Source organism: Ambystoma mexicanum, chromosome 1p, assembly GCF_040938575.1.
Source record: "Ambystoma mexicanum isolate Mex_15411 chromosome 1p, UKY_AmexF1_1, whole genome shotgun sequence".
Taxonomy (NCBI): Eukaryota; Metazoa; Chordata; class Amphibia; order Caudata; family Ambystomatidae; genus Ambystoma; species Ambystoma mexicanum.
Genome location: NC_090921.1, coordinates 717,409,996 through 717,424,358, shown reverse-complemented (window position 1 = coordinate 717,424,358; position 14,363 = coordinate 717,409,996). Strand labels below are relative to the sequence as shown.

The window sequence follows — 14,363 nt, the reverse complement described above, 5'->3', positions numbered from 1 at the left end:
AGTTGGTTGTGATATATACTTTTCAAATTCAAGACGATAATGTTATCCTAACTCAGTGGGTTCAGGGCCTGCTTTAAAGATGTATGCGGTAATATGTTTCAACCTTGTATATGTTTCATCCTTCCAAGGTCAATAAAATGCCAGTTATTGCTGCAATGGCACCAGTCTGCTGAGAAAATAAATACTTCGAGCATGTTTATTATGGGGATACTTTCTGGCCCTGTAGCCTTGAAAAGGCGTACTTCCCACAAGCTGCTGTCTACTAGATCTGATTCCTCTTAGGAAAGCAGCAAAGGGAAGATGTCTACTGTGTGATCATCTACTGCTGGGGCACCACCCCTTTGCAAAAACATTGGTTGTTTAATATGATCCGATGTCCAAATACAATTTGGGCCCGTGGTATGCATGCATTGGATTCTCTGGAAATATTCGCCAGTCTGTATGCAAAGTAACCTCTGAATAACAGAAAATCAAAGGGGCTATTAAACTATCAATGTTGACAGACTACTGTTCCCTCTTGTCATCTAACGTTATTTCTTTATTTAAATACATTTCTCCAAAACCTACAAAACGGAGCACCTGTGTTGCCTCTCTTTGGTTTGTACTTTTTCTGCCAGTCGGAGTGTTTTAGCTCTGATCTTTTCACGTCCTTGTTTACTATTTATTTTCCCCCTCACGAATGCAGAACTGCCAGTAGCATGTTTTGGGGGATGTATGTCCGGGGAAGCGAGGACTAGTGGAGTATCTCACACTTAAATGGGACAGTCGGAAAGATCAATAGATGGGGTTTACATTCCGGCAGGTTTTTTAATATTGCATCCTGGTCCCATGACAAGGCGGTTTCCTTCATCCGCCCATGGCTTTTAATTAAAACGTTTGTATTCTGGGACTTGTAGTTTTTCTTTACTCGCTTCTAAAACGCGTTTTGATTAGAAACATCAGACTGGCCACTTGTGGCTATTACTGTAAACTACCTACTTAATCTGTGTTCTGGTTATGAAGCCGAGTTCTATTCGCTCACTCCCTGCCAGGTGTGGATTGTCCATGCTACGCTACCTCTGTGTTCTTGTGCTAGTAATTTTGCAAATGTCCTTAGAAGGGCAGAAATATAGGTTCCAGGATGCCAAGAAAAATTTAAATCTGCACTGAATGGACTGCTTGCGCGTGACTCTGGACATTTCTCTGATATGTGCACGCGATTACAAGGTGTTCCAGTCTGATACCCACGGTTCCTCGTGTCATGTGGGAGTAGCCCGCACACCCATCACTGTTTATTTCTCTGCAGTCTGCTACTTGTACATGTGCTTTAGCATTATAAATGCAGGGCTGCCGGTGGCAGGATGCAAGCAATGGAGGCAGGCCCAATGTGCTGTTCACACGGACAAGCACAAGGTCTGTGTGCTCTCCTCAGCTTTACATTCTCCGAGTGGGCCACCCGCTTTCTTTATTGAGGCATGCAGGCAGCATGCTGTCATGCATTGTGTGAATACTCTGAGGTGCTGCAAAACTGTGCGCAATTCTTCAGCCGACCGCTTTCTTTTGAAAAAGGATGTTTGGGATTTTACTTTTAAATTCTTGTGGCCAGTCCGTGTTAACAATCGAACATTAGCGCTTTTCATGTACATTTGAGACATTCCACACAAGCTTTATTTGAGATGAATTTGAACTCGTGTCGCATTTTCCATTCATTGCTACCTTCTAAGGTAGTGGGCTTCAAACTTTTTTGGCCTGGGCCCCACTTGAGCAAAATTTGGGCAGGCCGGCCCGTATGTGCGAGGTAGGAGCACCCCCTTGCACATACACACATGCAGTGACCCAGCCAGTATTTCCAATGAGCTATGCAAGGCTGGCGAAGCAAAACGCCCCAACTTTGCATGGCTCAGTGATCATGTGCGGCTGGGGAACTGAACTGTCAAAGGCAAACAGTGTTTCCCTTTGACAGTTCATCCAGCCCAGGAGCACTCCCTCAGCTGGAAAAGCTTTTTACTGGCCTGGCTCCTCTGCTCCTCTGCTCCGCCATAATGGGTGAGGGGGCCAGTGGGTGCACGCCCCCTCACTCATTATGGATGAGCTACCAGTCTTGGACCGGCCTATAGGGAAATGGGGCGATGATCGTATCAAAACTGCAAAATGCTAGTGTAGGCCAGTCAAAATGGCCCACTTTTTTGGCCAATGTGGGCCAGTTTGAGGAGTTACTTCACAATGCAGCTAGTAGTTTTGACCATTGTTGCTGAATACATTTTCTTTAAATATCACAATTTGTTTACATTTCAACAAAAAACACCCCCTTGGGTACTATTAAGTTCTGTCCACTTTTTCATTGGTGCCTAAGGCTGTTTTATGGTCCAGTTTGACCATGTGAGCTGCCCCTGCCCATTTCCTCCAAGGTAAAAAAAATAAAGCATCATTTTAATTTTTTTTCTTTTTACATTTCATGCTGGGCTTTCACCCACCCCCCCCACCACCGTCCGGTCCCTGGTTGTGGAAAGGGGGTGGTCAGGGTAGGGTAGGGTGCAAAGGGGCTTTAAAGAGATATGGTGCCTGTCACTTGTCACTGGAGGGAAGCATGGCACTGTATGGTGTTACCTGGGCATTTACAAAGTGCCCAGCCACTGCTGATGAATGGCTTCATAGCCCTGAGGCTATCTGGAAGTGCCTTGCTGCACGTGGTGCTATGTCTATTGGGTAGCTTTGCTTGTCTAGGGAAAAGTGCAAGGTAACCAGTCTACTCACTATGCTCTCCTTCTTTAATTGCAGCAACGCCGACTCACAACCACCGGCGAGCCTGCTTGAAGATGAAGGTGTTTGTATGCTGTGCCACCAGTAAGTACCACTTGCATAATATGTATGCTCCGCCCACAGGCACCCGAGCCCTGCAATGTGCTGCCCCCTCTCCAAAGGATGTTTCATCTCCAGGAGAGTGAATAATCTGCTTGCCTTTTGATGTTGCTGGAAGGCGAGCCATGTTAAACATTGTCTATTTTTATTGACCATTTATACTCGCCTTTAACTTATTTATTTATTATTTGCTTGTTAGGCGCTTATAAAGGAAGTAAATATTGTTTCAAAGTGCCCCAGTTACATCCTTTGTAACTGTACAAACACTGCCTGCTGTGCTTTGTGTAAAACCACTTCTGATCCTTGCATTTGTCTGCAGATTTCTGGATCTTTAAAATATCTGGGGTGGGGGCAGCACACTTGTGCTCTGCGCTGCCTACATTGTGTCCTATTCTCGTTATTTTAAAGATTACTATGACCACATCCGATAGAGAGGAGACCTGGGATACATAACAGTAAAATAGGAATATTCTTTATAGTCCTGCATGCTTTATTGCACCGCTTCTAAGAGCTGTAATAATTTTACAATAAACCGGCAAAGAGAAAAAGGAAGAAGGGTGTGGGGAGGGGGGGCACTGTGAGCCTTCAGAGAATTAAATGTAAGAAATTCAGAGAGCACCTGTTTGATTTTCCTCTGTCTGAACTTAATCTACCCTAGTATCAACTCTGTCATTAATAACAAAAGAAACAAACTTGGGCAAGGAAAAGATTACTTCCCCCTTCTCTTGGCTTTTGGTGACTGGTTCTTGACTGCCATATGTTTGCTTCTCTGGTTCTTTCGACCTGGCCTCAGCCTGCTGATACACTTCTAAATAAGTCTTTCCTGCCTTTAGGGAATGGGGTCACCAGACCCCCACACAAATGTCTTTGTTGTTCCAAGCGTTTATCAATTGGAGTAACTGGTCCTGTAAACCAGCTGCTTGTTTCATACAAGAATCTCTGGACGATCTGCTGGCTCTTCAGCCTGTCTCAACGTGGCACTGTTCTCACCCCATCTGTACTTAGTTTCTCAGTCCTAAATGGTGTTATCCGGTCTCTCTGAAGGTTCAGCCCTTGTGGGCAATATGGCCTCAACGCCCTTTCGCTCCTCTCCATGTACCTGGTTCTTGGCGGCAGTGCTCATCAAGGGAGGCAAATTCTATGGTTGCTACGGTCCTTTCGCTTGAGTCTTCCGCTTCAGTTTCTTCTATCTATGCTTGCCAGAACTTCGGCATTGCTGCTGCTGAACACCGGTATGGCGTGTCTGCAATGGTTCAGTCTCTTGCTGACTCGGTGGGCTCTACACCATCCTGTGCTCGGCAGCATTCTACAGTCTGTTTCCTATTCAGACTGCGTGGCCCTACCTCCAGGATCAGAGGTCTTATCTGCACTCCAGCCCCGGCTGCCACTTTGCGCATTCAGGCCAGCTCTCTCCCTCTCCATATGGACAATGGTTTTCTTATGTTTGTCCCTGAAACGGGAGCGAGGAGACACCATTGGTTCTAATCTTCAAGCATGAACTTTAACAGTGTGGGATCAGAAACCAAGCCATTCAATTTTAAAGGGCCCTGCACGTTTTTATACTGTTCAATCCCCATATAACCAAACTTCTGGGAATCTGCTTTCAAGAGGTGTGGTAAAATATTTACCTGGGGATTCCTTGTCCTCTAAGGGGAGTAAGGGCCATCCATGTGAGATCATGCTTGCCCTGTCCCCTAGGGGTGTTAAGCACCGCAGACTCACCTCATTATTCCCAAAGGTGGTGGCTCCCCCTTAGGGGGAGAGATTACAAATTCCTTGGGTTCATCACAATAAGTAGATATCAAGTATTAAGCATTAGAATTGAGGTGTAGTCGCATGCTTTGAGCATGCAGAGGTTTCAATCGATGTGTAAAAGTCTTGCTTGACAATTAATTAAATAAATATGACTTGTCCCCTTGCTTTTATGTGAGGTGAAACATCCCAAGTTATTTAGTAAATGGTTGTATTGTCATATATATATATATATATTGCCCTTGTTGGAATTTTACCTACTAAAAATGGAATCCATTATTCTTTTCACCCTAGATATGTGTTTGATGAATGTCGACCCTATCTTGAATAGGACACAAGAGATTCTATGGAAAAAACATTGGGTTTGTCCTTATCAATACCCAACTCGATTATTTGCCACGAATTGGGTCCATCTTCGCTAGCTTCGAAATGGAAATGGTGACAAGTAACTAAATACATCAAAATGTTACTGCCTCCTAGTAACTCACTTTATCATGATCTTAATGTTTTGTTAATGAATGGGGATCTTTATTCATTGGAACTGTTTAAAAAATAAAAGAATTTACTACTGGAAACCATTGTATCAGTCCGCCTGATAGGCCGATCGTCTTTGTGTGGTTCCATTTTGGAACCTTTGGGTCAATTTCTTGATTTCTTCCTGAAACCTTTGGCAGCTTCTACAGCCACCTATTTAGCTGACGCTATGGATGCTATTCTACATTTGGAGGGTTTACCATTCAATCCTTCCACCAATATACTTATTACATCAGATGTCAAGTCATTGTACTCGAACATCCCTCAGTTGGAGTCCCTTCCAATTATGAAAGCATTCTTGGATTTAAGAAGTGATCCCCAGCTTGTCCCCAGTGAATTCCTCATTGAACTCTTAGAAATAGCTTTGACCAAGAATGATTTTCGCTTTAAGGAATATTTCTTTTTACAGATCAAGGGCACTGCAATGGGTGCAGCATTTGCCCCAAACTATGCCACCATCATGTGGTCGTTTGAAACAAATTGCATCTTTGATTCTAATCCTTTTCAGGAATCTATTGTCTTTTTTAAAAGATATATAGATGAAATCATTATCATCTGGAGTAAAATGAAAGGTGACCATGAGCAGTTTTTGACATGGATTAATGCGCTGAACGAGTATCTACAATTTACTATGACAACTGACAATCAATACCTTTTCTAGACCTCGTTGTGAAAGCCAAAGATGGGGCTATTGCTGTAGATCTTTACTGTAAGACTACCGATCGGAACACCATCTTGCATTATGACAGCTTTCACCCCCAGTCCCTATGTGTCAGTATTCCCTATGGCCAATTTTTGAGAGCCAGACGGAACTGCATGGATAAAGGGGACTTTTCTACTCAGGCAGACATTGTACATAAGAGGATTCACAAAAGAGGGTATCCATCTCATGTGCTTAGGAAGTCCCGTAAGAGAGCTCAGAATCAACATTGTGAAATCCTGTTGACTAAATACTGTAGAGAAAATGTGTCCAATTGACGGTTGGTGTGTGCTATGACATACACCACCCTGCCATTAAAGTTATTGGCAGACATTGGCCTTTGTTACAGCTGAATAACCCTACCTTAGAACATCCGATGTATGCCTTCAAAAAGGGTAACCATCTTAAAAATTGGCTATCCAAAGCTGATAGAGCACAAGTCATGCAAGGGCCAAAGACTATCTCTTCTCTTTGGGGAATGAAAAAGGTCTGTGGACATTTCCCATGCAGCTACTGCTGTCAATGTTAATCAACCACAGCATGTAATACCGTCACCATTAATAAGAGACTTTGGACTCTGTGAGACCACATGACATGTAATTCGAAAAATGTGATCTACGTCCTTATTTTCCCATGTTCTAAATCATATATAGGTAAAACATCTAGGCCGGTTAAACTGAGGGTCACAGAGCATAAATCCAAGATCAGGGCTAAAAATTACACAACACCTTTTGGTTTCTCACTTTATAGAATACAATCATGATTGTGAGGATTTAAAAATGGTGGGCATTTGAACTTGTTAAAGTCGTAGATGTCTATTCTATCGCCAACAGACTTTTGCAACGCAAACAATGGTGGATTTATAACACCCATAGCTACCTTATGGGACTTAACCTCCATGAAGAATGGTTGTCATGTTCTTGATATCTGCCATTCTCCCATTTTCTGTGTTGTTCTTTCCCATATATGGCTCTAACCCTGTTTTGCAGACGGGCCCTGGGCGCTATTTCCATCTGGTTTAGTTGCTTCCCCCTTGTCAGCGACCTAGGGGACTCTCATTCTTCTTGTTTTTGGGATGACATGGAGCCCTCTCTGCATCCTACTGATACTGCATCCTGGAGTTTGTAGGAGTGCTGACATGTGGAACCAAACCAGTGCTTAGGGCATCATTGTTTCTCCTGATAATCCAACACAAATTTATGAATTTACCATTTGATGGCATAAAGTGCTTTCGGTCCTCAGCGGATGAAGTGTTCACAAAGAAAGATTTCACTGCAGATGGCAACATCATTGCTCTCCCTGACAAAGCTGCCCCATAACTCTGTTCAGCCTCATCTTAACAGAAAAAATAGTTTTTGGGTGGTTTTCACTACTTTTATGATGGAAAGCACCAGCCTTCGGGTCAGTCCCCAGCCGCTAACAAAACCAGTAAGAGCCTACGCTCAAACGTTTCCTCACCTTCACCCCTGCCTCTAACAGAGGGTAAAAACGATGACTTAGCCACTGCAGAGCATCTTTCCCCAGTGGGGGACAGGCTAATAGATTTTTGGAGACCTACATGAGCACCTCATTGGAGCCCTGTATGCACTCAGTTGGAGGCAGGCATTATGGTTTGAGTCTACCAAACTCTTTCCATTCCGCCAGAAGGGAGTCCAGTGATACTCTTCTGGGAGGTGAAGAAGCTTCTGAGCATGACCACTATCATGTCCAGTACGGTCCCCTCTTGGACGGCTTTCTTTTCAAGGCTATTTGTGGTATGCAAAAGGAACCAGATGGGGGGGGGGGTGCATACCATTATAAACCAGTCATGTCTACATTTTTCTCTCTCAAGAAAGGTTCAAGATGATCTCTCCTGCAGTTCTCCTTGCATTGACATCTCGATTTGAAGAATGCACACCTTCACGTCCCCATTTGGTCCCATTACATCGGTTGTCTGAGGTTTTCACTTGGTACCTCTGGGACGGCAGGATAGTCTCTGCATTGAAACCATCTCAGGGAGTCTTTGCCAAATTGATGGAAGCAGTTTTCAGCTTCCTCACTGGGGGAAATTCATGCCTCTCCTTATCTAGATGATTGGTTGGTGCTGGCTGCATCCCCTCTTAGTCCCCATTCTTTGCTTCAGGCCCTCCTAGACGGCCTTTTTTCCCTGGACTTGTCTTTCGCTAAGAAATATTCTTCTTGATGTTTTGTCAGAGGCTGACATACATAGGCTTCATTTGGAAGAGTCAGTGGGAAACGTTGTCTCCCACCCTGGATAAGGGTCTAGGATAGCCAGACTGCCACACGTATCTTTTTATTAAGGGTGGCCCTTGCTGTAGTGGTTCTAATAACACACAGGCCTTTTGGTCTCTTGCATGCTGGAAGTTCTCTTTGCCATTCAGTCCTCATAATGCACCTATATTGTCTATCCGTATATGATCCGCTTTCTCAGTCACAGTATGTTGTCCTAAACATTTTGCAGTGCATCTAGTGCTTTCTCCTATGTTGGGCTCAGAAGGGGGAAATCCTCTATGGGGCTCATCCTTCTGGGACCTTGAGCCTCAAGCAGCAGTGATGGTTGATTCCTTCATGTTTGGATTGTGGGGCTCTAAAGCCCCTCCACCCACGATCTCTGGTCTGACCACAATTGTTTGGAACACATACAATTTCCTTGAACTAAAGGCCATCTTCCATGGCCCTCCTCACGGGCCTCCTGGTCACCCAGAGCAAAAATGCTCTCATAATAGAACTCTTCATTTAAGACACACAGGATGTGAACATCTCTATTCTATGCAATGGATGCTAGTTGTACATCTTTGGGAGTGTGCCCCTCTTTAGAAACTCTTGGTAGTGTCCTTGTACATAGTGATTGAAAGCAATTTGGTGGCAGATTACCTCAGTCACCATAACTAAGAATGAGAAACCAACCCAGAGGTAGTGGCCCTGCTTTCAGACCAGGAGCAGTGGCTTTAATGACTCCTGGTGTACTTTGTGCCGTGGATAGGCAGAGGTGTTTCGTCGCAGGGCAATGCTCTTTTCCATCACTTGAAACAATCTGAGTACCTATGCATTTGTCTCAATCCTTCAGTCAAAAGTTTTCCAAGGTGATTTGGAAGTTCATGAGAAGCTCCTGATAGCTCATCGGTAGCCAGCCATGCTCTAGCTCTTAGGCCTCATGAGCATTTCAGTTTGTCCTTGCATTCTTATACAAAGTCGTCTCAACCAGCAGAGGCTAGGTTGATTCCCCACCCCCTCAACTGATGGCAGCTTTTTTTCTCGAGCAACTAGCCAAGATGATACTGGGCTTTTCTGGAAGATAGCGTTTGTCTCAGGCAGCCAGGAATGTGTCCACCTGTTGGAAGGATCTGTCACACGGCCAGTACCCTGTTCTTGTTAGGACGGGGTGGAAATCAAGATGGGAGCCTTTTCAATCGGGGTGGGAGGCCTACTGGGGAGAACTCCATAGCCAGTGCTGCCCCTAGGGAGGACAGTGGTAGTTGAAAGGTCCCCACATCCTTGCCCCACCCCAGACTGTTTTTAAGCAGTCCACATGCATCTCCTTCCATACCTCCTATTTCAGATGCCTGCCAGTTTTTTTCATAATCTACTTAGTGACATCTATCCTGAAAGAAGAATTATGGACCTGGGGCGCAGGAGCCTACATTAAGCCAAGCACACCACACACCGGGAAGCCTCAACCCGACCATGAGTCATCCTGAAACAGTCAACCTCCTAGACTGCCAGTGCAGTTCCACGGCAGCTCTGCTTGGAGCAAATGGACGCGACTTGGCACACTATTGATAATTGTTGGTGTCCACAGCATGTCCTGAGAGGGGAACATAGTGCCAGATTGGCCTTGGACACCGGTCCAAATCAGAGGTTTGAGGGGGATAAGACCCCCACAGGAAGTGTGGGTTATTTCAGTGAGGTAAGAGGAGGTGGAGGGGTATAACCAAGTAACCAGCAGGAGGGTGCAAGGCTTGGAGTGAGGAGGCATTTTCAGGAACAGGTGAGGTACTGGCTAGAGTGTGGAAGTGGTACTGCTGTGTAAGAGTGCATGGTGGTGTGGCAAGTGTACTTCGAAGAACTAATGTGAAGTGGGTGTAACTGTGCGAAAGCAGAGTGACTGAAGTAGTAGTGTGGAGGGAAAGAAGTAGCACGGAGTGGGCGTGAGAGCAAGAACATTAAAGGATTGTGGAGAGACCCAGGGGGAGTGTAAGAAATCGGAGGGGCAGGTGAGGGGAAAGTGAGAAAGACAGTGGTTGGAATTGGAAAGAGAGTGGGAGACCGTGTTAGAAAGGGAGAGGAGAGAGGGAGCATGATAGAAAGACTGAATTATCCAAAATGTCTGCAAGGCACAATTCCCTCTTCCCCTTGATCACTAGCAACTCTTTAGAGTAGGAAGAGTTAGGAATTTCCTGCGAGAGTTTAGAGAGAAATGGCCAGGTGCTTTTGGGTTAACCCATCTGTTCTTTTGGAGATTGGCATAGTGAGGGAGAAATGCATCGCTGTATACTAGCCTAGGGTTAAGGCCTTCTGGCTTGGGTAGGAGGTGCTTTGAGACGAGGGTGAGGGAAGCCCTAGGCCCATTGAATCACCAATTAAAACCCTTAACCCCTTAAGTGCCAAGGACAAGTATGTTTGTCCTTGTTGCATAGACTTGAATAACAGCCAGTGAGATTTTTGAGTGATTGTCATGCCGTCTGTGACATGTTGCAGTAAATGGTTGTCTTTAGTCTCTGGAGATTGTCAGATACCCTCTACTTTCTAGTCTGGAATCTGTTCTGTCCTTTGACTCCTGCTTGGCTTGATCAGGGTTGCAGGCGGGTAGGTGTTGCACCTACCTCAGTATTGAAGAACATTCTTTTTCTGTCCAAAATGATGTGGTAAAAGGGCATCAGTAAGGGCTCTCCACCCCCTCCCCTTTTTTTTGGTTTGTCAACCAGTCTGGGATTTGGAAGTAGTGCTACCTACCCTGGCGCACATGATCTTTGGTTGGACTTATTGTCACAGCCCACTTGCAGCTGGTCTCATGGAAAACTGCCTTTTTGGCAGTAGTTACTTCATCACGGTAGCAGGCTTTAGTCCATTTGTGCTGCTAATCCCTGTACTTTTATGCACAGTAATAAGGTGGTGCCCGTGCCCACACCCACCCTCCCTTTTTTGTCCAAGGTTCAAAAAAGCTTTATGCATCACACAGCAAATTTGTCCGCACCTACTTGTTCAGAACCAGTTTATGTATTTAATGCGTTAGTTTTAAATTAAAACTTTACACATATACATTAAACATTTAAATAGCACAATAGGAATTCATTCATATGATTGCATTAGACCCTGGATCATTGCATATAACTACCATGATACTCCTGAGACCCTGACTATAGACTATCTCATTGCCCTCTGTGTTGTGAGGCACCCATATCTTGTATTTCTTGTATATATGTACTGTAAATACGGTAATAACACATGTAATGCATCCTCTGTATGTAACCTAAGCTTAAGTATTCTTGTGAACGCTGTGCCCTACTACCCCAGGGTTTGGAGCGCATTATCAAATAATAAACTAAACTATACTAGATCGTAATACTAGTATTATAAATATCATACAAACAGCAGTACATATCATTTTAGCGAAAGTCTGTTTCATAACATTAAAACAAGGTCAACCGCCTTAAAATTCATAATATCAAATAGCCGCATTAGCATATTCTATAGCATTGGATATTTCGTGGAACATTAAGAAAGCAAAATAAAACAATTACCAAATTCTCAGATCCTCAAATCATCATATGCTACATATATCGTGTATACCATGCATACATATTCACCAGACTTTATACGGTCGTTCAGTGTACCTTATTGAGACCATCGCAATACACTGTGCACTGTGTGATCCTCTAATCTTCCTTGTTCCCAGAATATAATGGGATTTCCTTATTGACTCAGTGTCCATTCTTCTCGTAATCACCTCAATACTTGCACATGTGTGTTCCACATGCCGGAGTACATATATGAACAGATGTATTTACAATTTCTACTCTACACCATGTTTGTGTGTCTCAACCACCTTCCAGACCCTAAAAAGAGCAATATGCTTACTCCTCTTGTGAGTATGTATGCAGTTCTTCCAGAATGTGGGACCTTTAATCGAGTCATGGCAGTGGACAAATCTACTCGGATATTTCAAATGCACCTGCTCCAATCTGGTGCATTTGGTGAGTACATGTCTGGCAGTCTCGTGAGCGGTTCTAACCCCACAAATCCAGCAAGAGCCCAATACTTCCGGCATCCTATTAATTCGCAGTAGGACAATACATCTCCTCAATGCCCTAGATGGACAAAGTGCTAAATAGGGTCGCATCCTTTGCCATAGATGGACAAAGTGCTAAAAGGGGTTGCATCCTTTCATAGGTATAGAGAAGATCCGACACAAAAGTATAACTTTTCAAGGATCCCAGGTGGTTTAAGTTTTCACACCAGTCCCATGAATCAAGATGTTTATGGATTTGCCAGGACTCTGAACAATCTAGATGTTGACAAGGCGCTGGCATTCTACCTGGGTAGGGCAAAGCTGATTCATACTTCAGCCAGTTTTGTCGTAACCTCTGCTGTCTCGGCTTCTGGCATGCCGGGCTCATGCACTGCCATTCAATAGCAGGATAGTTCAATAGCCTTTTAGGCTTCTGAAAGGTATGTCCACCAAGGGGGCATGGATGCTCAAGCCGTTGGCCAAAGGCACAGCTCGATCAAGGTCATCTGCAAAATGTTGATTTTGAGAGTCTTCCTCTCCCTATTCGATGGATGCTCACTCCAGGGCAAACACTGTTTGGTAAGGCCATGTAAAATACGTTCTTGTTTCGGGGCAAAATCATAGCCATCCACACAATCAGAAAAATGCTTTGGAACCTGCCATAAGTATGCCAGAAAAGGGTTCGGGCTTCGGGTATAATTAGGGTTTCCTGGGTTTTTTCCCCAAAAATTTCACCAGCCGTTTTTTTTTGTGTTCCCTTTTTCTTACTACACAAAATTGTGGATGACTGTTTTTGCAGTGTGTGCAAAATGGTGTTTGTATTGCTGCATTCATGATTCAAAAGCCATCAATGCTGAGAAACCCCTACCTTTTTAGTGCTTCATTGCAAAGTATAAAAACGTTATTGTAAAGCGTCATGAAATGTTAAGCCAAGAGTATCACTGTACTTATATTTTCCACGTCCTGAATGGAAGGCTAAAATTCCCAGAATACAAAGTAGCTTCAAGCCTGGGATTCAGTTGTATGCCATCATACTTGCAGCACTTAAATACAATAAGAGTATGTTGTATTGTTACTGCCTATGGTAATCGTTTGTGCAAACGTACACATGATAAGAAAAATTAATTTTCACAAAACATTGAAGCCTTTATTTTACATGTCAAAATGTCAGACATCCAGGATGAAAATCAAGGCTTTTACTTTGCGACTAGGTTTGTCTTGGGAGATGGCAAACTTGGTAGATACTTGGAGCTTTGTGTGGTCTTTCAGATGGCAATGCCCCACCAAAATTCCAGACACCTGAATCTTCACATGTCAAGGGCTATGCTGATGACGAGCACTTGTTGAAATGCTGACGGCACATCAGTGTCCCGGACATTGATTAACTTGATCATCCTGTCCTCCTACATTCTCCTGCAAACGGAGATTACATCACCCACCCCAAATCCCACTTCTGTGTGATTTTTTTTTTTTTTGTTTTATTTTTTATTTTATTTTTTCCCCATTTACCAGAGGGCGGTAAAGATGTTTCATTTAGTCGAAGATAATAAAAACTGTTAAGTGAACGCTGCTGCTAGGCAATAAGCAAACATGCAGTTGAGTGCTGTCATCTAGACGTCATGTTCTGATTGTAATTTTTTTTGTAAAGTCACAAAGGAAAACTGACATCTGGCCTAAGTGAATCGGTGCAAATGGGGATTTTATTGAAAACCGGAAAGCGTGTGTATTAAAGTGCCAGTACTAGGTGTACTGCAGTGGCTATCGTACACCTAGTCCATTTTCCCGTAAACCCAACCACCAACCAGTCTAATCTCGCTAGCCATCAGGTCGGGTGTAGGCAGTTGGAGAAGGAATGGCAAGACAGACCAGAGAGTATGGCCCGGTGGGACCCCACACTGCGTGTGCACGCCTTATTCTCTAGGTACTTCCCCATTGGACGGACATCCCAGAAGTATGGAGGAAAGGTGATTAGGTACTGAGAGTATAGTAGTTATGGTCGAAACTTTCTCACTTTCTCCCTGCCACTAATGTTCACCAGCCACTCCATTCAGGCAAGGTCAAAAGTGTTCTTAAAGCTAGAACATGGTATGCCAATGGACTAAACAGTCTGTTTAACATGAAGTGCCAGCCTATCCAGTCTGAGGGATGGCCTGTTTTCCTAGAAGGGGCACATGCGGTAGCTAAACTCTCAAGTTTGGGTAGGACATCCACTGTTTTTGTGCCACACTTTCTAATCGAGGCTGTTGACTGTTGAGGCAGCGGCAGTCAGAAGCTTGCTACGTGCGTTCAATATGGCTCTTTGTGAAAATT

The 14,363-nt window shown here is 44.1% G+C and overlaps 1 protein-coding gene across 2 annotated transcripts in view; it reads left to right on the top strand.

Moving 5' to 3' along the window:
- EFNA3 (ephrin A3) overlaps positions 1–14,363 on the top strand; it is a 587,719-nt gene that overhangs the window by 502,970 nt on the left and 70,386 nt on the right. For both annotated transcript variants that reach the window (XM_069650154.1, XM_069650155.1), the window contains exon 3: positions 2,758–2,823. In XM_069650154.1, coding sequence (XP_069506255.1) covers positions 2,758–2,823 — 66 coding nt within the window. The remainder of the gene's footprint in view (positions 1–2,757; positions 2,824–14,363) is intronic.